The 27,348-nt window shown below is 44.6% G+C and overlaps 1 protein-coding gene across 1 annotated transcript in view; it reads right to left on the reverse strand.

The window, feature by feature from the left end:
* The window catches only part of LOC121576580 (semaphorin-3ab-like), a 52,962-nt gene extending 27,231 nt beyond the window's left edge, over window positions 1-25,731 (reverse strand). Inside the window, exon 1 of the mRNA XM_041889823.1 lies at window positions 24,926-25,731. Coding sequence (XP_041745757.1) covers window positions 24,926-25,031 — 106 coding nt within the window. The 5' untranslated portion in view covers window positions 25,032-25,731. The remainder of the gene's footprint in view (window positions 1-24,925) is intronic.
* Between the last annotated feature and the right edge of the window lie 1,617 nt (window positions 25,732-27,348).

Raw genomic sequence — 27,348 nt, forward strand, 5'->3', positions numbered from 1 at the left:
CTGGATTTGGGGACTGTGAAGAGACCCCTGGTGACATGTCCAGTGAGGTAAGTATGTCTGTCAGAGCTATATGTACGTTGATTATACAGACAATTAAAACATTTCACAATAATATTTCTCTCTAATATTTATTTTGTCATATCCCCACAATGTTCCCACTACGTAAATAACTGTTTTAGGAACTTTTAAAGAAAATAAAACATGTTCTGGGAATGTTCTTGCAACATCAGGCAAATGTTTTTTGCAACCTAATAGAAAGATTGCAGTAATCAGCACAACTGGACAGTTTTTGTGTTTGGAAACTCTTTTGAGAATCTCTTATCATGTCCACACAATGTTCCCACAACCTAATGAAACATTATGGGATTTTTTAAAGAACAGATTAAATGTGTTCTAGGAGCGTTCTTGCAATATCAAGTGAATGTTTTATACAAATGTTCTATAATCATCACCATGACTGGACATGAGAAAACTTGCAGTGACCTAACGAATGATCTGGGAACTTTCACAGAAACAATTTAGGTTTGCTTTGCTGGGTGGATGTCGGTCTTCCTGTAGGCTCTGATGAACCACTTCAAACCACAACAACCATTAGGTCAGTGTCAACAAACAGTCCAGTATTGTACAATGCAATATTTGCAACCTTTTAGGCTGAGGGGTGTTATTTTGACCGCCTTTCTAGATGAAACTGTAACCTTTACCTGGTGCCCAAATTGTTTTTCTCACACCTAAACCTCTCTCACACACCATCTCTAACACCTCACACACACAAACACACACACACACACACACACATACACATACACACACACGTACCCTCCCACGTATGCACACACCATTCCTTCTCACACTCTCTCCTCACCCAATAAACCCACCCACACCCATTGCCCCCACCAGCTGACCACCCACACATTTGTGTGTGGGAGGGAGAGAGGGAAAGAGAAGGGAGAGGAATTATAAGGGGAAATAAAAAATTATGGAGAGATAGGGTGATAGGCAAAGGTATTGTGAATCTTGTGAAGAAGCGAAAGTCAGGAGGAGGGAGAGAGAGAGAGGGAGGGACAGGGAGAGATGGGAAGGGACAGGAGAGAGAGTGTGTGTGTGTGATAAGTGGCAATAATGAAGTAACCACAGTGTAAAGTCTCTGAGGAACTGTTGAGATGAGTGTCTGTAACACCCTGTAATTCTGGGCGCCTCAGTCCCTACACTCTTCAATTTATTTTTCCTCCTCTCTCTCTTTCTCCCTCTCTCTCTCCCCACAGTCCAATTTGGTTTGACGTAAGCAGTAGTGACATACTCCCTCCTCACTTATGACTGAAAAGCTGGGTGGAATAACTGTTTGCTCAAGATCTGTGTCTCATTTTAGAAGCACATTTCTTCACACAGATGAACTACAAAAATATAGCTATGTATTACCATTGGTCTCATCTATCAGAATACATTAGATTGGAGGACAGCCCTCCAGATGGTTGGATTCCTGAGCTCGGTAGAACAAGAGTTTTTTCCATGAAATGTTTTAGTCAAATAGTGTTTTTCCTGAAATAGTGACAGCCATGTGTGAGTGTTCTCTGGAGTGACATTAGTCATGTTCAGTATGGCCATGTGTGTAATATCACTATGTGTGGGTAGAGGTATAGCTCGCTAGACTAATGGGAATGTCCTATTGATGTAGTCCAGGTCACACCACAGTCATACATTACACTGTGCATGTTTTTAGCTTCTGTGTTACACCAACCTGAAACCTCTCTACAACCAATATACAACCTACCTGAAACCCCTCTACAGCCAGTTGCTAGATTCTATTCTAAATGTGGGATTGGAAGTAGATGTATTACTATGTGTGATGAAGGAAAACATTAGCTGGTGATAGGTTTCAGAGTGCTATATCATTAATCCACAACTTAGTGTGCAGTTGGTTGTTAGCTAAGGGTGTATTGCTGTGTAAGAAATTGAAACTTGTATTAATGACTCGGATCTGATTGCCACAGGATGTATGAAAGCCTAACTATAGTTTTAACTATGCTTTGTGGGAAGTTACCCTACACATATGTTTTAACATATTTGAATACAGACCTCAGGAAGTGTACTTTTCAGAAAGTATTGGACTCTGGTTATATCAGATACCATAGGAAGTAATATGGTTACTAATTGTAAATTATCTCTCTCTCTCTCTCTCTCTCTCTCTCTCTCTCTCTCTCTCTCTCTCTCTCTCTCTCTCTCTCTCTCTCTCTCTCTCTCTCTCTCTCTCTCTCTCTCTCTCTCTCTCTCTCTCTCTCTCTCTCTCTCTCTCTCTCTCTCTCTCTCTCTCTCTCTCTCTCTCTCTCTCTCTCTCTCTCTCTCTCTCTCTCTCTCTCTCTCTGTGTGTGTGTGTGTGTGTACATCATGAATGTTTCAGCAGGGAGAATGCCCCCTATCTGAAGTGTGTTTATATGTCAGAACCCCTGAGAGAGAGGAGAAGGGAAAGGACAAGGGGGAGGAGGAGAGAAGTGGGCAAAGTAAGAGAAGAGAGAGATGGATATGCATGCAGTTTAAGAAAAAGGTAATGTAAGGGAAAATGTGCAAAGGAAGAGAAAGAGGAGTTACAGAGTAAGAGTGGGAGGGAGGGAGAGAGAGAAAGAGAGAGGGAGACCACCTGCTTCTAGTTAGAAACAGATTCCCTCAAGTGCCCTTCATTCTGCTATGTCACAAACACACACCACTTTTAATTGAAAGCCCTCCTCTCCCACACACACCCCAGAACTATTCCCCCTCCCCACGCATACACACACACACACACACACACACACACACACACACACACACACACACACCTGAACAAACAAAGAGACAGGTGTGTGTGTGTGTGTGTGTGTGTGTGTGTGTGTGTGTGTGTGTGTGTGTGTGAGTTACTGTAATCCTACTGTATATGCTACCCACTGTGAAAAGGAAGCAGCTGATTGCAAACGGTGGCGTGTCAGACATTTTAACACACACCACACACATCTCAGGTGAGTGTTTGTGTTTGTGTGGGACTAGCACCCATGGAAACCATTCATTCACCAGAGTATAGTGAGATTATTAAAAATAAAACAGGGATAACTGCTGACGTAGAGACACACGTGCTCAAGAATGCACACACATGCATGATTAAGCATATATGGATCCACACAAAAACTTTAATCATGATTTGAATATTCAAATATGTGAAATCAGCCATGTTAGAGACTCTGATCTGTATCCTCCTGGTCAGAAACAACTCCTAGCCCTACTACTCATTCCGTATCTGCATAGGGGCTCATTTGGAAAGACAGATGGACAGGTGGACAAACAGGTGGCCAGACAGACAGACAGACAATTGTATGGGAAGTGGGGTCAAAAGATGTCAGCTGTTAACCTTTCCCTATCCCCACTCTTCATGTTTCCTCCTTTCCCACACTCTCCATTCAACTATCCCTCTCTCTCAGCTGCAATATGCTCCACTCTCCCCTCTCTTTTTTATTTCAATGCACTCTCCATGTCACCCCTTACCGAACTATCTATCATTGCCTCTCTCTTTTCTCTCTTTTCACCTCTGCCTTTCCCTTCTCCAGTCATTTATCTCTTCAACTCTTTTGTAATCTTCTCCACCTTCCTATATCTTCCTCCCTCTCAGCTAAGACACAGCTCTATTTTATATGACACCTATACAGTGAGGGGGAAAAGTATTTGATACCCTGCTGATTTTGTACATTTGCCCACTGACAAAGAAATGATCAGTCTATAATTTTAATGGTAGGTTTATTTGAACAGTGAGAGACAGAATAACAACAAAAAAATCCAGAAAAAAGCATGTCAAAAAAGTTATAAATTGATTTGCATTTTAATGAGGGAAATAAGTATTTGACCCACTGCTCTTTGCATATATTCTCCAAGTCATTAAGGTTTCGAGGCTGACGTTTGGCAATTCGAAACGTCAGCTCCCTCCACAGATTTTCTATGTGATTAAGGTCTGGAGACTGGCTAGGCCACTCCAGGACCTTAATGTGCTTCTTCTTGTGCCACTCCTTTGTTGCCTTGGCCATGTGTTTTGGGTCATTGTCATTTTCAATGCCCTGGCTGAGTGAAGGAGGTTCTCACCCAAGATTTGACGGTACATGGCCCTGTCCATCGTCCCTTTGATGCAGTGAAGTTGTCCTGTCCCCTTAGCAGAAAAACACCCCCAAAGCATAATGTTTCCACCTCCATGTTTGATGGTGGGGATGGTGTTCTTGGGGTCATAGGCAGCATTCCTCCTCCTCCAAACATGGCGAATTGAGTTGATGCCAAAGAGCTCCATTTTGGTCTCATCTGACCACAACACTTTCACCCAGTTCTCCTCTGAATCATTCAGATGTTCATTGGCAAACTTCAGACGGGCATGTATATGTGCTTTCTTGAGCAGGGGGACCTTGCGGGCGCTGCAGGATTTCAGTCCTTCACGGTGTAGTGTGTTACCAATTGTTTTCTTGGTGACTATGGTCCCAGCTGCCTTGAGATCATTGACAAGATCCTCCCGTGTAGTTCTGGGCTGATTCCTCACCATTCTCATGATCATTGCAACTCCACGAGGTGAGATCTTGCATGGAGCCCCAGGCCGAGGGAGATTGACAGTTCTTTTGTGTTTCTTCCATTTGCGAATAATCGCACCAACTGTTGTCACTTTCTCACCAAGCTGCTTGGCGATGGTCTTGTAGCCCATTCCAGCCTTGTGTAGGTCTACAATCTTGTCCCTGACATCCTTGGAGAGCTCTTTGGTTTTGGCCATGGTGGAGTGTTTGGAATCTGATTGATTGATTGCTTCTGTGGACAGGTGTCTTTTATACAGGTAACAAGCTGAGATTAGGAGCACTCCCTTTAAGAGTGTGCTCCTAATCTTAGCTCGTTACCTGTATAAAAGACACCTGGGAGCCAGAAATCTTTCTGATTGAGAGGGGGTCAAATACTTATTTCCCTCATTAAAATGCAAATCAATTTAGAAAAAAAATGTACATGCATTTTTCTGGATTTTTTTGTTGTTATTCTGTCTCTCACTGTTCAAATAAACCTACCATTAAAATTATAGACTGATCATTTCTTTGTCAGTGGGCAAACGTACAAAATAAGCAAATCACTTTTTTCCATCACTGTATAAATGAACAATTGTACCCTACATTCTCTCTCTTTCTCTCTTTCTTTGTTTGTCTCTGGGCTGAAGGTTATAGGGAGCGTTAAGTGCGGCCATAGAAAATATCAGAAGCACATCTAAGCAATAAAACATATGAGCCAGTATTGTATGGAGCCCTATATCTCAAGGCCTTGTTCATATACAGTGCCCTCCACAATTATTGGCACCCCTGTTTAAGATGTGGTCGAGGACTTCCAAAAATTCTCTTTTTTTTTTAAACAACATAGAACCCAAATGCAAAAAAAGAGAAAAATCCAACCTTTTATTTAAGTACATTACTTTGGTGTAAAAAAAAAAAATCACACATTTAGAAAAAAATTACTTGAAATCATGTGTCCCACAATTATTGGCACCCCTGATGTTAATACTTTGTACAACCCCCTTTTGCCAACAAGACAGCACTTAATCTCCTCCTATAACATTTCACAAGATTGGAGAACACAGAGAGAGGGATCTTTGACCATTCTTCTTTGCACAATCTTTCTAGATCATCCAGTGTCCTGGGTCCTCTCTTATGCACTCTCCTCTTTAGCTCGCCCCACAGGTTTTCGATTGGGTTGAGGTCTGGGGACTGAGATGGCCATGGGAGGACCTTGAGTTTGTGACTGCTGAACCATTTTTGTGTAGATTTTGCCACATGTTTTGGATCATTATCCTGCTGAAAGACCCAATGACGACCCATCTTCAGCTTTCTGGCAGAGGCCATCAGGTTTTTATTTAAAATGTCCTGGTAGTTCAAAGCGTTCATAATGCCAAGCACCCTAACAAGGTTCCCAGGGCCTTTGGAAGAGAAACAGGCCCACAGCATCACAGATCCTCCACCATACTTCACGGTGGGCATGAGGTGCTTTTCGGCATACTCATCTTTTGTTTTACGCCAGACCCACTTAGAGTGTTTGTTGCCAAAAAGCTCAATCTTAGTCTCATCTGACCAAAGCACACGATCCCAGTTGAAGTCCCAGTGCCGCTTAGCAAACGCCAGACATTTACGTTTGTGAGTGTTAGTGAGAAAAGGCTTTTTCCTTGCATGCCTCCCAAACAGCTTGTTGGCATGTAGAGAGTGTCTGATGGTTGTTTTGGAGACTTTGTGACCCCAAGATGCCACTCTTTGATGCAATTCTGTGACAGTGAGCTTAGGACTTTTTTTTACTTCTCTTACCATCCTCCTCACTGTGCGTTGTGGCAAGATAAACTTGGGACCTCTTCCAGCCTTGTTTGTCACTGTTCCAGTTGTTTTAAACTTCTTAATGATTCCTCTGACTGTAGATACGGGCAAGTTAAGGCGAGTGGCTATTTTCTTGTAGCCATTGCCTGACTTATGAAGGTTGACACAAATCTGCCTTACTTGAATGGTGTGTTCTCTTGTCTTTGCCATGTTGACAAATGGGTAAGAGAATTAGGCCTCTGTGTCACATAATATTTATACCCCAGGGAAACAGGAAGTCATGAATTACTAATTAAAAGTTCCTAGATACCCTGACCAACTTTAGCAACTACAGAAAAATATATTTTAAAAAAAATCAATTAAAATTTTCAGCGGAATTGTTAGGGGTGCCAATAATTGTGGGACACATGATTTCAAGTTTTATTTTTTCTAAATGTGTGATTTTGTTTTTTACACCAAAGTAATGTACTTAAATAAAAGGTTGGATTTTTCTCTTTTTTTTGCATTTGGGTTCTATGTTGTTTTAAAAAAAATGAGAATTTTTGGAAGTCCTCGACCACATCTTAAACAGGGGTGCCAATAATAGTGGAGGGCACTGTACACTACCAGTCAAAAGTTTGGACACACCTACTAATTCAAGGGTTTTTCTTTATTTTTACTATTATTAAAATTGTAGAATAATAGTAAAGACATCAAATCTATGAAATAACACATATGGAATCATGTAGTAACCAAAAAAGTGTTAAACAAATCAAAATATATTTTAGATTTCAGATTCTTCAAATAGCCACCCTTTGCCTTGATGACAGCTTTGCACACTCTTGGAATTCTCTCAACCAGCTTCATGAGGTAGTCACCTGGAATGCATTTCAATTAACAGGTTTGCCTTCTTAAAAGTTAATTTGTGGAATATCTTTCCCTCTTTATGCGTTTGAGCCAATCAGTTATGTTGTGACAAGGTAGGGGGGGTATACAGAAAATAGCCCTATTTGGTAAAATACCAATTCCATATTACGACAAGAACAGCTCAAATAAGCAAAGAGAAACGACAGTCCATCATTACTTTAAGACATGAAGGTCAGTCAATACGAACTTTTAAAGTTTCTTCAAGTGCAGTCGTGAAAACCATCAAGCGCTATGATGAAACAGGCTCTCATGAGGACCGCCACTGGAATGGAATACCCAGTGTTACCTCTGCTGCAGAGGATAAGTTCATTCGAGTTACCAGCCTCAGAAAACGCAGCCCAAATAAATGCTTCACAGAATTCAAATCACAGACACATCTCAACATCAACTGTTCAGAGGGGACTGTGTGAATCTGTCACGATCGTTATATGGAGTAGACCAATGCGCAGCGTTAGTTGCGAACATACTTAACTTTATTATCTTTAGTGATAATATAACAACAAAACAATAAATGAAACGTGCAGTCCTACGGTTAACACAGAAACAAACCAAACGGAAACAAGATCCCACAAACACTAAGGGAAACAGATTGTTTAAATATGGCTCCCAATCAGAGACAACCAGCAACAGCTGACACTCGTTGACTCTGATTGGGAGCCACTCTGGCCAACATAGAAATACCACAACTAGAACTCCCACACAGAACATAAACACATAGAATTTACACACCCTGGCTCAACATATAGAGTCCCCAGAGCCAGGGTGTGACAGTACCTTCAAAGGCGCGGACTGCGACCGCGCCTGAACATAAACAAACCAGGGGAGGGCTGGGTGGGCATTCCTCCTCGGAGGCAGTTCCGGCTCCGGGCTAGACCACCACCCTCCAATAATCCCCAAGTAGCGCCCCTGGTCCGGTCTGGCCCCGCTGGCTGGAGCTGAACTGGACATCGTCGGAGCGGATAGCTTCAGCTCCGGTGTGGAGCAGCTGACCGGTACCTGACCAGGCACCGGTGACCCAGGCACGGGTTGTGCCGGGCTGATGACGCACACCCCTGGCGTGGTGCGTGGAGCAGGAACGGGCCGGACCGGGCTGACGATGCGCACCCCTGGCGTGGTGCGTGGAGCAGGAACGGGCCGGACCGGGCTGACAATGCGCACCCCTGGCTTGGTGCGTGGAGCAGCTACGGGCCGGACCGGGCTGACGCTGCGCACCCCTGGCTTGGTGCGTGGAGCAGCAACGGGCCGGACCGGGCTGACGATGCGCACCCCTGGCTTGGTGCGTGGAGCAGCAACGGGCCGGACCGGGCTGACGCTGCACACCCCTGGCTTGGTGAGTGGAGCAGCAACGGGCCGGACCGGGCTGACGATGCGCACCCCTGGCTTGGTGCGTGGAGCAGCAACGGGCCGGACCGGGCTGACGATGCGCACCCCTGGCTTGGTGCGTGGAGCAGGAACGGGCCGGACCGGGCTGACGATGCGCACCCCTGACTTGGTGCATGGAGCAGGAACGGGCTGGACCGGGCTGACGACTCGCACCCCTGGCTTGGTGCGAGTGGCAGGAACAGGCCGGGCCGGGCTGGCGACGCGCACCGTAGCTTTGGTGCGAGTGGCAGGAACAGGCCGGGCCGGGCTGGCGACGCGCACCGTAGCTTTGGTGCAAGTGGCAGGAACAGGCCGGGCCGGGCTGGCGACGCGCACCGTAGCTTTGGTGCGAGTGGCAGGAACAGGCCGGGCCGGGCTGGCGACGCGCACCGTAGGCTTGGTGCGAGTGGCAGGAACAGGCCGGGCCGGGCTGGCGACGCGCACCGTAGACTTGGTGCGAGTGGCAGGAACAGGCCGGGCCGGGCTGGCGACGCGCACCGTAGGCTTGGTGCGAGTGGCAGGAACAGGCCGGGCCGGGCTGGCGACGCGCACCGTAGACTTGGTGCGAGTGGCAGGAACAGGCCGGGCCGGGCTGGCGACGCGCACCGTAGGCTTGGTGCGAGTGGCAGGAACAGGCCGGGCCGGGCTGGCGACGCGCACCGTAGGCTTGGTGCGAGTGGAAGGAACAGGCCGGGCCGGGCTGGTGACGCGCACCGTAGGCTTGGTGCGGGGAGCAGGAACAGGCCGGGCCGGGCTGGCGACACGCACCGTAGGCTTGGTGCGAGTGGCAGGAACAGGCCGGGCCGGGCTGGTGACGCGTACCGTAGGCTTGGTGGGGGGAGCAGGAACAGGCCGGGCCGGGCTGGCGACGCGCACCGTAGGCTTGGTGCGAGTGGCAGGAACAGGCCGGGCCGGGCTGGCGACGCACACCGTAGGCTTGGTGCGAGGAGCAGGAACAGGCCGGGCCGGGCTGGCGACGCACACCGTAGGCTTGGTGCGAGGGGCAGGAACAGGCCGGGCCGGGCTGGCGACGCACACCGTAGGCTTGGTGCGAGGGGCAGGAACAGGCCGGACCGTACTGGGAACACACACCACTGGCCTTAAACGGGGATCAGGAACGGGCCGGACCGGACTGGCAATACACCTCACTACCTCTCGCCGTGCCTCTATATCTTCCTTCCCTCTTCTCACCAATGGCTCCCGTAACCTGGTGGCCTTCTGAATTCGCCCCTTATCTGCCTCCAGCAGCCCCATCGTCCATGCCATGTGCCCCCCCTAAAAAATTTTTTGGGTTGCCTCTCGTCCGTCCGACGACGACACTGTTGACGCCGTTGCTCCTCTCTCCGTCGCGCCTCTACCGTCTCACTCCATGGACGGCGATCCATCCCGGCCTGGATTTCCTCCCAGGTCCAGGACCCCTGCCCGTCCAATATTTGCTCCCACGTCCAGGCTGCCTGCTCCTGGACACGCTGCTTGGTCCTGGTATGGTGGGATCTTCTGTCACGATCGTTATATGGAGTAGACCAATGCGCAGCGTTAGTTGCGAACATACTTAACTTTATTATCTTTAGTGATAATATAACAACAAAACAATAAACGGAACGTGCAGTCCTACGGTTAACACAGAAACAAACCAAACGGAAACAAGATCCCACAAACACTAAGGGAAACAGACTGTTTAAATATGGCTCCCAATCAGAGACAACCAGCAACAGCTGACACTCGTTGCCTCTGATTGGGAGCCACTCTGGCCAACATAGAAATACCACAACTAGAACTCCCACACAGAACATAAACACATAGAATTTACACACCCTGGCTCAACATATAGAGTCCCCAGAGCCAGGGTGTGACAGAATCAGGCCTTCATGGTCTAATTGCTGCAAATAACTCACTACTAAAGGACACCAATAAGAAGAAGAGACCTGCTTGGCCCAAGAAACACGGGCAATGGACATTAGACCGGTGGACATTTGTCCTTTGGTCTGGAGTCCAAATTTGAGATTTTTGGATCCAACAGCAGTGTCTTTGTGAGATGCGGTGTGGGTGAACGGATGATCTTTGCATGTGTAGTTCCCCCGTAAAGCATGGAGGAGGAGGTGGTATGGTGTGGGGGGTGCTTTGCTGGTGACACTGTCAGTGATTTATTTAGAATTCAAAGCACACTTAACCAGCATGGCTACCACAGCATTTTGTAGAGATACGCCATCCGATCTGGTTTGGGCTCAGTGGGACTATCATTTGTTTTTCAACAGGACAATGACCCAACACACCTCCAGGCTGTGTAAGCGATATTCTACCAAGAAGGAGAGTGATGGAGTGCTGCATCAGATGACCTGGCCTCCACAATCCCCCGACCTCAACCCAATTGAGATGGTTTGGGATGAGTCAGACAGCAGAGTGAAGGAAAAGCAGCCAACAAGTGCTCAGCATATGTGGAAACTCCTTCAAGACTGTTGGAAAAGCATTCCAGGTGAAGCTGGTTGAGAAAATGCCAAGAGTGTGCAAAGCTGTCATCAAGATAAAGGGTGGCTCTTTGAAGAATCTCAAATATAAAATACATTTAGATTTTATAACAGTTTTTTGGTTACTACATGATTCCATATGTATTATTTCATAGGTTTGATGTCTTCACCATTATTCTACAACGTAGAAAATAGTAAAAATATAGAAAAACCCTTGAATGAGTAGGTGTGTCCAAACTTTTGACTGGTACTGTAGATCAGCTGACATCCACATGGCTGGCTTTGTGTGTCTGCTCGGTGACAACAGATAAAGCATCTCCTGATCATGTCAACACACATGATCTGTCTGAGGGGTGGAGTATAGACAATGAACAGTGAAGTGTTCTAGATGCTGCAACAACATCCCATGTCCCATCAGCTAGGAACATACAGAGAAGGAACTACCAGATGCGTCATAATAGCCCAAAAGTAAAGAAGCACTGGCAACATTTGATATGGAATACATTGAATACATGGAGCAGGGTGGATTTTCTTCCCATTAAAACACGATTTAAATGTATTTTCGGAAGGGCTGTGGTCACCATTCATGTAATACATTAAATATATACTGTACATCAGAAGGTATTGGGGAGGTATTTCATAGTTTTTTCACTGGTATTTTATTTTCCCATTTCAATCTTCTACTGTAGCAACCCGGCTTGGAGTGACTGTTATAGGTAGAGCAGACCATCCGATATGCCCTTAAATATTTTGATATGAAACCTGGAATAAAAATGTAAGAGGACCAGTGCTTATATAGTGAAACAAATCTCACATCTGTGCAGTTTGCGAGCGATGTTGTTAGGCTACATTGTATAATAGTTTTTTCTTCAGAGCGCACTGGTGAGCAACAACATAATTTCACTTCACCGAAACATCCATGAGTTCTTCAAGTTTAGCACTATACAGTGGGGAGAACAAGTATTTGATACACTGCCGATTTTGCAGGTTTTCCTACTTACAAAGCATGTAGAGGTCTGTAATTTTTATCATAGGTACACTTCAACTGTGAGAGACGGAATCTAAAACAAAAATCCAGAAAATCACATTGTATGATTTTTAAGTAATTAATTTGCATTTTATTGCATGACATAAGTATTTCATACATCAGAAAAGCAGAACTTAATATTTGGTACAGAAACCTTTGTTTGCAATTACAGAGATCGTACGTTTCCTGTAGGTCTTGACCAGGTTTGCACACACTGCAGCAGGGATTTTGGCCCACTCCTCCATACAGACCTTCTCCAGATACTTCAGGTTTCGAGGCTGTCGCTGGGCAATACGGACTTTCAGCTCCCTCCAAAGATTTTCTATTGGGTTCAGATCTGGAGACTGGCTAGGCCACTCCAGGACCTTGAGATGCTTCTTACGGAGCCACTCCTTAGTTGCCCTGGCTGTGTGTTTTCGGGTCGTTGTCATGCTGGAAGACCCAGCCACGACCTATCTTCAATGCTCTTACTGAGGGAAGGAGGTTGTTGGCCAAGATCTTGCGATACATGGCCCCATCCATCCTCTCCTCAATACGGTGCAGTCGTCCTGTCCCCTTTGCAGAAAAGCATCCCCAAAGAATGATGTTTCCACCTCCATGCTTCACGGTTGGGATGGTGTTCTTGGGGTTGTACTCATCCTTCTTCCTCCAAACATGGCGAGTGGAGTTTAGACCAAAAAGCTATATTTTTGTCTCATCAGACCACATGAGTTTCTCCCATTCCTCCTCTGGATCATCCAGATGGTCATTGGCAAACTTCAGAAGGGCCTGGACATGCACTGGCTTGAGCAGGGGGACCTTGCGTGCGCTGCAGGATTTTAATCCATGACGGCGTAGTGTGTTACTAATGGTTTTCTTTGAGACTGTGGTCCCAGCTCTCTTCAGGTCATTGACCAGGTCCTGCCGTGTAGTTCTGGGCTGATCCCTCACCTTCCTCATGATCATTGATGCCCCACGAGGTGAGATCTTGCATGGAGCCCCATACCGAGGGTGATTGACCGTCATCTTGAACTTCTTCCATTTTCTAATAATTGCGCCAACAGTTGTTGGCTTCTCACAAACTGCTTGCCTATTGTCCTGTAGCCCATTCCAGCCTTGTGCAGGTCTACAATTGTATCCCTGACGTCCTTACACAGCTCTCTGGTCTTGGCCATTGTGGAGAGGTGGGAGTCTGTTTGATTGAGTGTGTGGACAGGTGTCTTTTATACAGGTAACGAGTTCAAACAGGTGCAGTTATTACGGGTAATGAGTGGAGAACAGGAGGGCTTCTTAAAGATAAACTAACAGGTCTGTGAGAGCCGAAATTCTTACTGGTTGGTAGGTGATCAAATACTTATGTCATGCAATAAAATGCAAATTAATTACTTAAAAATCATACAATGTGATTTTCTGGATTTTTGTTTTAGATTCCATCTCTCACAGTTGAAGTGTACCTATGATAAAAATTACAGACCTCTACATGCTTTGTAAGTAGGAAAACCTGCAAAATCGGCAGTGTATCAAATCCTTGTTCTCCCCACTGTATATGATCTGAATGATGGTGATGGTGAACAGGGTGATTAAATGTACATTATAAACTGGGTGCTTTGAGCCCTGAATGCTGATTGGCTGAAAGCCGTGGTATACCAGACCGTATACCATGGGTATGACACAACATTATTTTTGACTGTTCTAATTACATTGATAATAAGTTTATAATAGCATTAAGGCACCTCAAAGGTTTGTGGTATATGGCCAGTATACCACGGCTAACGGCTGTATACAGGCACTCCACATTGTGTCATGCTATAGGAACTGCCCATAGCCATGGTGTATTGGCCATATACCACACCCCCTCGTGCCTTATTGCTTAAATATACAACGGGGGATGGCAACTAGGTTTGGCCTCCAGCCAGAACATAATTAGCCTATTAGCAAATAGCCTACTAGCTGCCCAATTCATAGCCTTACACTACACATTTAACACGTGGTTAGTGTGCTAATCAATTCAATGACAATAACATAATAATTTCGATCTAAAATCACCTTTGTCTCTACGAATAGGCCTACTTACTCTATTAAATATATTAATCTTACCTTATTTCTCCAATGCCAAACCAGTGTGTCTTGTTTGAAAATAAACTGTTACTGTATGCAAATAATTAAATCTGAGATGTCATTATGAATATAAACATGGTAATTTCAGAAGTTGATTTACCACCCCAAACATGACGCCTGAATCCGACGCAGAAAGGAGGTAAGCCTATTTAAGGAGTGCATGGTGACAGTATTGGAGGAAATAGCTATACCGACAAAAATATGGATAACATAATTGCGTCTGTCAAACAGTTAAGCCTATACCTCTTAATTCTTAGTGGTCTAAGAAAACCCTCTTGTTAATTTGCCTACTCAACTTTCAGCACTGGGCGCTGTCCATATTGATTTTAGAAATAGCGATCTACACACAAGTGGTGCTGCATCTCAAATAATATTTTTTCTACTTTATCTAATTATATCCCATTCTCTTTATCATGGACATATTCCCACTAATATTGTAATTTATCTTTCACAAGCGTGTTTTATACTTTTTATCAAACTGTTGGTGCTTGTTTCTATTTATGCCAAATCATTTGACCACTGTAGGTTGAGATTCTTGTTTCCTAACGTTACTCCTTTACAATTTTCTGTAGCGAATAGAGAAGACCACATACCCATCACATGCCACATTATGTTAATGAAGTCCCCATGTGTGTGTAAATCAAATGTGTGTTTGGGTCTGAATTGGGATGGTGTGAAATGTATCAAGGAGAGAAAAAAGGCAACCATTCTTATCGTATAGGCCGAAATTCTCTTCAGTTTATGAGCTATCACTCCTGATACCATGAAGGATAAAATAATTCCAGCATTAAACTTTGATTCATTGATTGAATTAAACTATATCAATGCTTTTGAATCATGACTGTCATATGATGGGAAAGTAAAACCAATTCCGATTCAGATTAACTTTTGTCCTACAAGAGGAAATCATAGCACTTCTAACACATCACATAGGCCTAAACAAAACGTATAGAAAACACAACAGGAAACAAACAATAGGAACAGTCAGACAGCTACCTTTCCTACCCTCCTACCCCACCCAACACCTGCCCATATGGGGAGTTGTTCATAATAGTGATGTCCTCCATTTAATTGTCTGTTTTCTCTGACCTGATGGGAGCTCAAAGCAGTGGTTAAGTGGGTGGCCTGGGGTGGAGATCATGTGGCGTGCTTTGTGCTGTATAGCGCGTTCGTTCCATGGTGAGGGGGATCCAATAAGTTAATTTTGAAAAAATGAAATAGTAGGCCTATAGGCTCCTCCACTGATATTTAATAGGCTATACACTTTATTTTAATGCAAACCTTCAGAACACACACTGCAAAACTTGAAAGAACATGCGATTGTCACGGTCAAGCAAAATGAGTCCCACCTAGCTATCTTAAGATGAATGCCCTAACTGTAAGTCGCTCTGGATAAATGACTAAAATGTAAATGTAAAATGTATCACTTGTGCACCAGTGCGCTCTGAAGAAGAAACAACGATACAAAGTAGTTCCAAGATGGCGTAGTAGTGCAGTTGTGTTTATGTCGTGTGTCTGTAAATAGCCTGTAAATACCCAGTTTTTTTGTATTTTTCGTACATATTTTCCTATCAGACTTTCATCCTTCTACAAAATATACTTTCCTGCAACCCGCCTCACTCAATGTGGAACGGATTCTATTATTGACTTACCTTTTTATCTAGAATCTAGAATCTCCAGTTGAAACTAGCTAGCCAGCTAACTAGCTACTTGCTATTAGCCACAGCTAGCGGCATTTCACCCAGATCATTGGATTTTTTTCCGCTGGATTAATTTTAATCGCTGGACATTGATCACCGGATATTCGGCCATTCTGCACAGCGCGTTATCGACCCAGAACATATCAGTTTTTCCGCCGGAATCACTGATTCACTGGACCTCTAATTCCGGATTCGTCGCTACCAGCTGGCTACAACAAAACGGACGCTGTGGTCTGGCTAATCATCCCGAGCTAGGCCCATCTCCCGGCTATCTACCTCTCTATCAACCGGACGGGACCACCTAGTGTTGACACGGAGCCCCGCCGATCCTACACGACTGGTCTGCCGACGAAATCGTCTGATGTGGTTACGACGTTAACCACGAAGATTCCATCCATCTGCTAGCCCTGGCCCGTTAGCACACGTTATCCGTGGCCTTTTACTCACTAAACTGAACTAGCTACTGAACAAGCTACTTGCTATTAGCCACAGCTAGCGGCATTTCACCCAGAATATTGGATTTTTTCCGCGGGATTAATTTTTAATCACTGGACATTGATCACCGGATATTCGGCCAGTCTGCACAGCGCGTTATCGACCCAGAACATATCAGTTTTTCCGCCGGAATCACTGATTCACTGGACCGTTAACTCTGGATTCATCGCTACCAGCTGGCTACAACAACAAAACGGACGTAGCACACGCTAGCCGTGGGCCCTTACTCACTAGCGCTTCACCACCGGACCTTATGATAACTCAGCTATACAGTTGATGTCTGCTGGACTGTTCCTTTTTAGGTACTACATCCTGTTTATGTTTAGCCTCAGCCCAAACATGATTAGTTTATTGTTGTTTCGGTTATTTCTAATGGTACTATTTTACTGTAGATCCCCCAGCCTAGCTAAACCTGCCTTAGTTAGCTCCTTTGCCCCTCCCCCTATACACTCAGAGACTGACTCAATTGATGCCTCTAGAGATACTATCTCTTTCATTGTTACCCAACGCTTAGGTTTACCTCCACTTTACTCATATCCTTCCATATCCTTGTCTGTACATAATGCCCTGAATCTTTTCTATAACACCCGGAAATCTGCCCCCTTTATTCTATGTACCCAACGCACTAGAAGACCAGTTCTTAAAGCCTTTAGTCGTATCCTTATTCTAGTCCTCCTCTGTTCCTCTGGTGATGTAGAGGCTAACCCAGGCCCTGTAGCCCCCAGTATCACTCCTACTCCCCAGGAGCTATCATTTGATGACTTCTGTAATCGCAAAAGTCTTGGTTTCTTGCACATAAATATCAGAAGTCTACTTCCTAAGTTTGAGTTATTCACTGCGTTAGCACACTCTGCCAACCCTGATGTTCTAGCAGTGTCTGAATCCTGGCTCAGGAAGGCCACCAAAAATTCTGAAATTTCCATCCCCAACTATAACATTTTCCGTCTAGATAGAACTGCCAAAGGGGGTGGAGTTGCAATCTACTGTAGAGATAGCCTGCAGAGCTCTATCATACTATCCAGGTCTGTGCCCAAACAGTTTGAGCTTCTACTTCTAAAAATCCACCTTTCCAGAAATAAGTCTCTCACTGTTGCCGCTTGCTACAGACCCCCTCAGCCCCAGCTGTGCCCTGGACACCATATGTGAATTGATTGCCCCCCATTTATCCTCTGAGTTTGTACTGCTTGGTGACCTAAATTGGGATATGCTTAATACCCCAGCCATCCTACAATCCAAGCTAGATGCCCTCAACCTCACGCAAATTATCAATGAACCTACCAGGTACAACCCTAAATCCTTAAACATGGGTACCCTCATAGATATCATCCTGACTAACATACCCTCTAAATACACCTCAGCTGTCTTCAACCAGGATCTCAGCGATCACTGCCTTATTGCCTGCGTCCGTAACGGGTCCGCGGTCAAACGACCACCCCTCATCACTGTCAAACGCTCCCTAAAACACTAGCGAGGAAGCCTTCCTAATTGACCTGGCCCAGGTATCCTGGATGGATATAGATCTCATTCCGTCAGTAGAGGATGCCTGGTTGTTCCTTAAAAGTAATTTCCTCTCAATCTTAAATAAACATGCCCCATTCAAAAAATACAGAACTAAGAACCGATATAGTCCCTGGTTCTCCTCAGACTTGACTGCCCTTGACCAGCACAAAAACATCCTGTGGCGTACAGCATTAGCATCAAATAGCCCCCGCGATATGCAACTTTTCAGGGAAGTTAGGAACCAATATACACAAGCAGTCAGGAAAGCAAAGGCTAACTTTTTCAAACAGAAATTTGCATCCTGTAGCACTAACTCCAAAAAGTTTTGGGACACTGTAAAGTCCATGGAGAATAAGAGCACTTCCTCCCAGCTGCCCACTGCACTGAGGCTAGGAAACACTATCACCACCGATAAATCTACAATAATCGAGAATTTCAACAAGCATTTTGCTACAGCTGGCCATGCTTTCCATCTGGCTACCACTAACCCGGCCACCAACTCTGCACCCTCTGCTGCAACTTGCCCATGCCCCCCCCGCTTCTCCTTCACACAAATTCAGACGGCTGATGTTTTGAAAGCGCTGCAAAATCTGGACCCCTACAAATCAGCTGGGCTAGACAATCTGGACCCTTTCTTTCTAAAACTAGCCGCCGAAATTGTCGCAACCCCTATTACTAGTTTGTTCAACCTCTCTTTCATAACGTCTGAGATCCCCAGAGATTGGAAAGCTGCCGCGGTCATCCCCCTCTTCAAAGGGGGTGACACTCTAGATCCAAACTGCTACAGACCTATATCCATCCTGCCCTGCCTTTCGAAAGTATTCGAAAGCCAAGTCAACAAACAGATCATCGACCATTTCGAATACCACCGTACCTTCTCCGCTTATGCAATCCGGTTTCCGAGCTGGTCACGGGTGCACTTCAGCCACGCTCAAGGTCCTAAACGATATTATAACCACGATTGATAATAGACAGTACTGTGCAGCCGTCTTCATCGACCTGGCCAAGGCTTTCGACTCTGTCAACCACCGCATTCTTATTGGCAGACTAAATAGCCTTGGTTTCTCAAATGACTGCCTCGCCTGGTTCACCAACTACTTCTCAGATAGAGTTCAGTGTGTCAAATCGGAGGGCCTGTTGTCTGGACCTATGGCAGTCTCTATGGGGGTGCCACAGGGTTCAATTCTTGGGCCGACACTTTTCTCCGTGTATATCAATGATGTCGCTCTTGCTGCTGGTGACTCTCAGATCCACCTCTACGCAGACGACACCATTTTGTATACATCTGGCCCTTCATTGGACACTGTGTTAACAAACCTCCAAACGAGCTTCAATGCCATACAACAATCCTTCAGTAGCCTTCAACTGCTCTTAAACACTAGTAAAACTAAATGCATGCTTTTCAATCGAACGCTGCTAGCGCCCGCCCACCCGACTAGAATCACCACTCTCGACGGGTCTGACCTAGAGTATGTGGACAACTACAAATATCTAGGTGTCTGGTTAGACAGTAAACTCAACTTCCAGACTCACATAAAGAATCTCCAATCCAAAGTTAAATCTAGAATCGGCTTCCTATTTCGCAACAAAGCCTCCTTCACTCATGCTGCCAAACATGCCCTCGTAAAACTGACTATCCTACCGATCCTTGACTTCGGCGATGTCATTTACAAAATAGCCTCCAACACTCTACTCAGCAAATTGGATGTAGTCTATCACAGTGCCATCCGTTTTGTCTCCAAAGCCCCATACACTACCCACCACTGTGACCTGTACTCTCTTGTTGGCTGGTCCTCACTACATGTTCGTCGTCAAACCCACTGGCTCCAGGCCATCTATAAATCACTGCTAGGCAAATCCCGCCTTATCTTAGCTCATTGGTCACCATAGCAGCACCCACCCGTAGTCTGCGCTCCAGCAGGTATATCTCACTGGTCATTCCCAAAGCCAACACCTCCTTTGGCCGCCATTCCTTCCAGTTCTCTGCTGCCAATGACTGGAACGAATTGCAAAAATCTCTGAAGCTGGAGACTCTTATCTCCCTCAATAACTTTAAGCATCAGTTGTCAGAGCACCTTACCGATCACTGCACCTGTACACAGCCCATCTGAAATTAGCCCACCCAACTACCTCATCCCTATATTGTTATTTATTTTGCTCTTTTGCACCCCAGTATCTCTATTTGCACATCATCTCTTGCACATCTAGCATTCCAGTGTTAATACTATTGTAATTATTCTGCACTATAGCCTATTTATTGCCTTACCTCCATAACTTGCTACATTTGCACACACTGTATATATATTTTCTGTTGTATTTCTGACTTTATGTTTTTTTACCCATATGTAACTCTGTGTTGTTTTTATTGCACTACTTGCTTTATCTTGGCCAGGTCGCAGTTGTAAATGAGAACATGTTCTCAACTGGCTTACCTGGTTAAATAAAGGTGAAATAAATTAAAAAAAAAAAAAAAAAAAAAAAAAAAAGTAGCCTAACAACATCGCTCACAAACTGCACAGATGTGAGATTTGTTTCAGTATAGAAGCACTGGTCCTCTTACATTTTTATTCCAGGTTTCATATAAAAATATTTAAGGGCATATCGGATGGTCTGCTCTACCTATAACAGTCACGTCAAGCATAAGCTTGCTATAAGATTAAATAGGGAAAATAATATACCTGTGAAAACTAGAAAATAGCTCCCCACTCCCATGAGATGTATAGATTTAATGTGTTACATGAATGGTGACCATACATTTAAATCGTGTCCATTTCAAATTTGGTTCTCAATGCTGTTTTACATCCAGGCGACTATGACTCATCTGGCAGTTCCTTCTCTCTATGTTCCTAGCCCATCAGTCACTGTCCACAACACCAGGCTTCACACAAGCATCGTTCAGCATGTCATCTGTCTCTCTGGGATACTGATGGGTAAAGCATAGACAAATAAACATACTTATGGATAAAATGTTTTAAATGAACCTCCCTCATTCTATGCTCTGATTAAAAGTCTATTCAGACCCAGACAAACCCAGTGGATAACATTACTACTAAGATTTACATGACCTCAGGAGGAGAGAGAGAAGGATAGAGAGAAAGGGGAGAAAGGGGGAGGGAGAGAGAGTTTTAGTGTGTGTGTGTGTGTGTGTGTCTGTCTGTGTGTCTGTGTGTCTGTGTATCTGTGTATCTGCGTGTGTCTTGGCTGCGGGTATCAAAGGGGTGGATAGGTCTGGAAGTCCCCTCACTGGCCATGAAACTAAAGTACGCTCTCTTTCACTCTCCTTCCCTCTCATTTCTTCTCCTTCAAACTCTCATTTTGTCTTCCTCTATTTCCCACACACTTAACAATATGCCCTCCACTTCTCCTGGCTAGGACACATGTATGACATACTGTACAGCAAAGCTTTAGTTATTATGTCCCTGGCACTGTACAGAAATCCATTAAAACCTCACCTCAGGCGACCAGTGATACATCTTTCTCTACCCTGTCCCTCTGCTGCCCTGCAGTCCTACAGTCCTGCTGGCCTGCAGTTGTTACAGTTGGACCTGGTAGGATCATGTTAAGGTAAGGAGGCCATTGTTATACTTCCACCATGCTCCTCGCCCCCATCACTGACCCTCTGTCCTATTGCCCTCTGCAGTTAGAGTTAGGGTTGGGGATGTGGTGTGTGTGTGTGTGTGTGTGCTATGTATGTATGTATGTATGTACAGTTGAAGTCGGAAGTTTACATACACATAGGCTGGAGTCATTAAAAGTGGTTTTTCAACCACTCCACAAATTTCTTGTTAACAAACTATAGTTTCGGCAAGTCGGTTAGGACATCTACTTTGTGCATGACACAAGTAATTTTTCCAACAATTGTTTACAGACAGATTATTTCACATATAATTCACTGTATCACAGTTCCAGTGGGTCAGAAGTTGACATACACTAAGTTGACTGTGCCTTTAAACAGCTTGGAAAATTCCAGAAAATTATGTCATGGCTTTAGAAGCTTCTGATAGGCGAATTGACATCATTTGAGTCAATTGGAGGTGTACCTGTGGATGTATTTCAAGGCCAACCTTCACACTCAATGCCTCTTTGCTTGACATCATGGGAAAATCAAGACCTCAAAAGAATTTGTAGACCTCCACAAGTCTGGTTCATCCTTGGGAGCAATTTCCAAATGCCTGAAGGTACCACGTTCATCTGTACAAACAATAGTACGCAAGTATAAACACCATGGGACCACGCAGCTTTCATACCGCTCAGGAAGGAGACGCATTCTGTCTCCTAGAGATGAACATACTTTGGTGCGAAAAGTACAAATCAATCCCAGAACAACAGCAAAGGACCTTGTGAAGATGCTGGAGGAAACAGGTACAAAAGTATCTATATCCACAGTAAAACGAGTCCTATATCGACGTAACCTGAAAGGCCGCTCAACAAGGAAGAAGCCTCTGCTCCAAAACCGCCATAAAAAAGCCAGACTACGGTTTGCAACTGCACAAAGATCATACTGTTTGGAGAAATGTCCTCTGGTCTGATGAAACAAAAATAGAATTGTTTGGCCAGAATTACCATTGTTATGTTTGGATGAAAAAGGGGGTTCTTGCAAGCCGAAGAACACCATCCCAACCGTGAAGCACGGGGGTGGCAGCATCATGCTGTGGGTGGTGCTTTGCTGCAGGAGGGACTGGTGCACTTCACAAAATAGATGGCATCATGAGGAAGGAAAATTATGTGGATATATTGAAGAAACATCTCAAGACATCAGTCAGGAAGTTAAAGCTTGGTCGCAAATGGGTCTTCCAAATGGACAATGACCCCAAGCATACTTCCAAAGTTGTGGCAAAATGGCTTAAGGACAACAAAGTCAAGGTACTGGATTGGCCATCACAAAGCCCTGACCTCAATCCTATCGAACATTTGTGGGCAGAACTGAAAAAGCGTGTGTGTGCAAGGAGGCCTACAAACCTGACTCAGTTACACCAGCTCTGTCAGGAGGAATGGGCCAAAATACACCCAACTTATTGTGGGAAGCTTGTGGAAGGCTACCCGAAACGTTTGACCCAAGTTAAATAATTTAAAGGCAATGCTATCAAATACTAATTGAGTGTATGTAAACTTCTGACCCACTGGGAATGTGATGAAATAAATGAATTATTATTCTGACATTTCACATTCTTAAAATAAAGTTGTGATCCTAACTGACCTAAAACAGGGAATTTCTACTAGGATTAAATGTCAGGAATTGTGAAAAACTGAGTTTAAATGTATTTGGCTAAGATGTATGTAAACTTCCGACTTCAACTGTATGTATGTATATGTGTGTGTATGTGTGTGTGTGTGTGTGTGTGTCTGCGTGTGTGTGTGTGTGTGTGTGTGTGTTTGTGTCTGCGCGTGGGAGTGTGCGTGTGCGTGTGTGTGTGTGTGCTGAGTGCCACCTGTAGGGGTCAGGGTTCCTACACTCCCCGGACCTGTCGTGCACAGAGAACCAACCACACACACACAAACACTCAGAAGCCACATATACAGACCCACACACCTCACATCCTGCTCCACAAATGTTTAGCAATAAAACATGTTTTTAGGTTTTATCCACAGCAACGTTTAAGCCTATATTGATAATTCAACACTCAGTATGAACAGATCCATATCAGAGACTGACTTTCTACCCTGAGCTCTATGCAGGTCTGTGCTGCTGTGTATGTGTAGTTCTTTGTAGTGCTGTGGTCTAATAGAGAAATCACAGAAGGCGTGTGATTTAGAGATGACTGATACATACACACACAGGTATCATTACCTACAGATGGCCAAGGTGCATGTGAGTGTGCATGCATGCGAGAGAGAGCGAAAGAGTGCATGCGTGTGTTTATATGTGTGTGTGTGTATTTGTGTCTGTGTGTGTGTGTGCGTATGCGTAGATATGAGTGTGGTGGTGCTGAGAGAGAAATGTGTCTGTTTGGGAGAGCCATCTGTTGAGACAGACTTACACCATTCATCCTCACCATAATTACCATGCAGGGAACGACAGAGCGGAAAAACGACAACCACGAAAACGAGAGAAGGATAGACAGATTAATATTACTTCACTTAAACACTGGCAAGTCAGACTCTGGTATCTCTCTTTATTAACAAACTGACAACAGTAGAGAGCAGATAGTATTGTACATTCATACACATTGCTGATTATGTGGATGCTCTGATAAAGCATTCTATGAAATAAGACAACTTTCGGTTCCACCTGACTTATACCACACAGTGGAAAAGTAGAAAATATAACCAGTGTATAGTTTTCTAGAGGTGGATATCAGGGCAGATCTATGTATCTCCCAGAGCTGGTCACAGTGAGTAGTCTACAGAGACACTTTAATCACAGAGGCTCTATGGTGATCTAACAGATTCGATCCAGTGTGATCAAACAGATTCCTACAGAACTACTCTGATATAAATCCATTCTGATCTACTCCATGGTCAACAAATATATTTTGTAACAGATCCCACGGTTAGTAAGCATGTCTCTGATCAGAGATGTGGCACATGGAATACTGAGGGAAAAAGACAGTGTGCACCTACACACATCAAAAAATATCTATGGTGCAGAGTGCATAAGCTGTACATGAGATGTCTTATTCAATCCAATGATCATACCAAACATGCATCTCTCGTTTTTAGTAAAAAAGAAAGTCATTGCAGCTAGATTATGGTTGTGCTCAAAATGTTATTTATAAAGCCATCTAAAAGCAACCAAACAACATCACGGAAATATGGGTTGCACTTTATCTTGACACAGATATTAGACATGAGTCCTGCTATATTTCAATGTATAGCCTACATAGATCTAAAATAGAAACAACATCATATCATATCAATTCTGCTTCTGCTCTTTCTCAATACAAACAGCCACAGAAACCTTTGTCCCTGCTAGACATGCATACAGACAAGTAAACATAGAGAGCAGTTGGTGAGGACACAGTAACCATAGAGGATTATTCTTGTAGAGTAATAGTAGACACAGGAAAGGAACATGGTACAGTAAATGTCGGGGTAAGGTGGACTCACCTTTATAAGAGAGTTTTAGCCGGGGAACATTGCTCTTTGCCTGCTGGGCTCCAGAGAGTGCCACTACCCCACACAGCAGCACCACTGTGCCCCAGAGAGAGGCCATGATCCTAGGGAGAGAGAGGCCAGACAGGTCCCTGAAGCACCAGTCCTCCAGAAGACAGAATAGGTCTCAGCAGTCAAAGATCAGGGGTAGAGTTTCCAGAGAATAAAAATCCTCAAGTCCTGAAATACTGCCAAACAGAAGTCCCTTCAGTCCAGTAATTCACAAAACCGTACCAGAACCTGTCCTAGGTTCAGGGGTTAGGGGTCAGGGGTTCCAGAGACACAGAACCTGCAAATGGAGCAGGGGTATGGGTCAGTGTCATAGAGGGCCAGCCTAAGCAAGTCAAACAGAACTGAGCCAAACTTAACTAACTGGGACTGAACTGAGCTAAACAGGACCCACACAACAGACTCACATCACCCCAGTGTTGGAGGTCAGAGAGAGAGTCCCACCATACCGATCCCAGGGAGAGTGAGGGGAGCTGGGCTAGAGATCAGTCTTGACGTGGGTCTCTGCTCCAGCAGTTCTCCAGTGTTGACTCTCTATATGTTTTTCTATTTTCTCTCTTCCAGCCTGCTCTCGCTTAAAGCTCTGTCTTTAGTTAGTATAGAAAAACAGGTCCATTATGTTCCAGTTCCTAATCCAGTTAGTTTGGGAAACAGAGTCTGCACTGAGACACTCCTTCTGTAGTCCTCACAGATTCACCACACAGATTCACTATATGCCCTCAACATAGCCCAGCTCAGCCTAGCCCTGTCTACACTGCACACTGCACACAGGGCAACTGAAAACAGCTGAGGGAGTCAGCGCAGCCAGAGAGAGTGTGGGGGGGGGTGGGGGGGAGTAGGCGGGTAGAGCACGGGAAAGTGTGAGAGAGCGAGAGAGCTGCGAGAGTGAAAGAGAGAGGAGGGAGAGAGAAAGAGAGAGGGAAAGAAGGAGGGCATAGTGAGTAAGAGAGGAGCAGGAAAGCATAGAAAATAGTAGAGAGGAGTATGTTAATTGAATGCTGTGCTGTAAGTGAATGCTGTAACGGAGAGGTTTTGACTGTTTATTTTCTACAATGAGCTCTACTGTTTTACCTCAGATTTCTCTATTCCTCTACGCTTCACCTCTGCTACTCTCCTTCTCCAATGCTCGGTTCTACCCGGGAGACCTACCCTATCTTGATATATCTTTGACAGCAGGACTCTACCAGTACCACTACCAGGACATTAGGTCATTGGTCTAATGAATAGTAGGCATGTCCTGTCCAGATCAGTCAACAGTCTCAATACTCCATAATAACCATACAGCCTCTACAGGCCTGGCTAGCTGGACACACCACTCTTACTGTTTCTCAGCCAAACACACAATTTACTGGTCAGTCTCGCAAAACAGGGCCAAGGACTTAACTGTCCTTGAAAGAGCGCAAGCGAAAGAGGTCGCTAATGCTATTGTAATAAGGATAGCTTGCTACGATAGTTGCAGTGGGCTGTAGGCCACAAACTCTGAGAATGGACTAAGCTTTAGATTACTGTCCTGTGAAAACATTACCATTACAATAAAGCTCAGGCCTTATCTGGCTTATAAACACTTAACCCTTATAACATGTTTCAGATTAAGGGATCAAAATATTTATACTTATTTACATTTTAGTATTTTGTTGTGTATAGGATTTGTTTATTGACATTACAAAGCAGTACTGTCAATGGATTATGTCATGGCCTTATAGTGATATACGGTGCATTCGGAAAGTATTCAGACCCCTTCCCTTTTTGCACATTTTGTTACGTTACAGCCTTATTCTAAAATGGATTAAATGCATTTTTTTCATCAATCTACACACAATACCCCATAATGACAAAGCGAAAACAGGTTTTTAGATTTTTTGCAAATGTATTACAAATAAAAAACTGAAATAACTCATTTACATAAGTATTCAGACCCTTTGCTATGAGACTCGAAATTGAGCTCAGGTGCATTCTGCTTCCGTTGATCATCCTTGAGATGTTTCTACAACTTGACTGGAGTCCACCTGTGGTAAATTCAATTGATTGGACATGATTTGGAAAAGCACACACCTGTCTATATAAGGTCCCACAGTTGACAATGCATGTCAGAGCAAAAACCAAGCCATGAGGTTGAAGGAATTGTCCGTAGAGCTCTGAGACAGGATTGTGTCGGGGGACAGATCTGGGGAAGGGTACCAAGAACACAGAGGTCTCCATCATTCTTAAATGGAAGAAGTTTGGAACTCTTCCTAGAACTGGCCGCACGGCCAAACTGAGCAATCGGGGGAGAAGGGCCTTGGTCAGGGAGGTGACCAAGAACCCGATGGTCACTCTGACAGAGCTCCAGAGTTCCTCTGTGGAGATGGGAGAACCTTCCAGAAGGACAA

The sequence above is a fragment of the Coregonus clupeaformis genome, chromosome 23 (genome assembly GCF_020615455.1).
Source record: "Coregonus clupeaformis isolate EN_2021a chromosome 23, ASM2061545v1, whole genome shotgun sequence".
Taxonomy (NCBI): domain Eukaryota; kingdom Metazoa; phylum Chordata; class Actinopteri; order Salmoniformes; family Salmonidae; genus Coregonus; species Coregonus clupeaformis.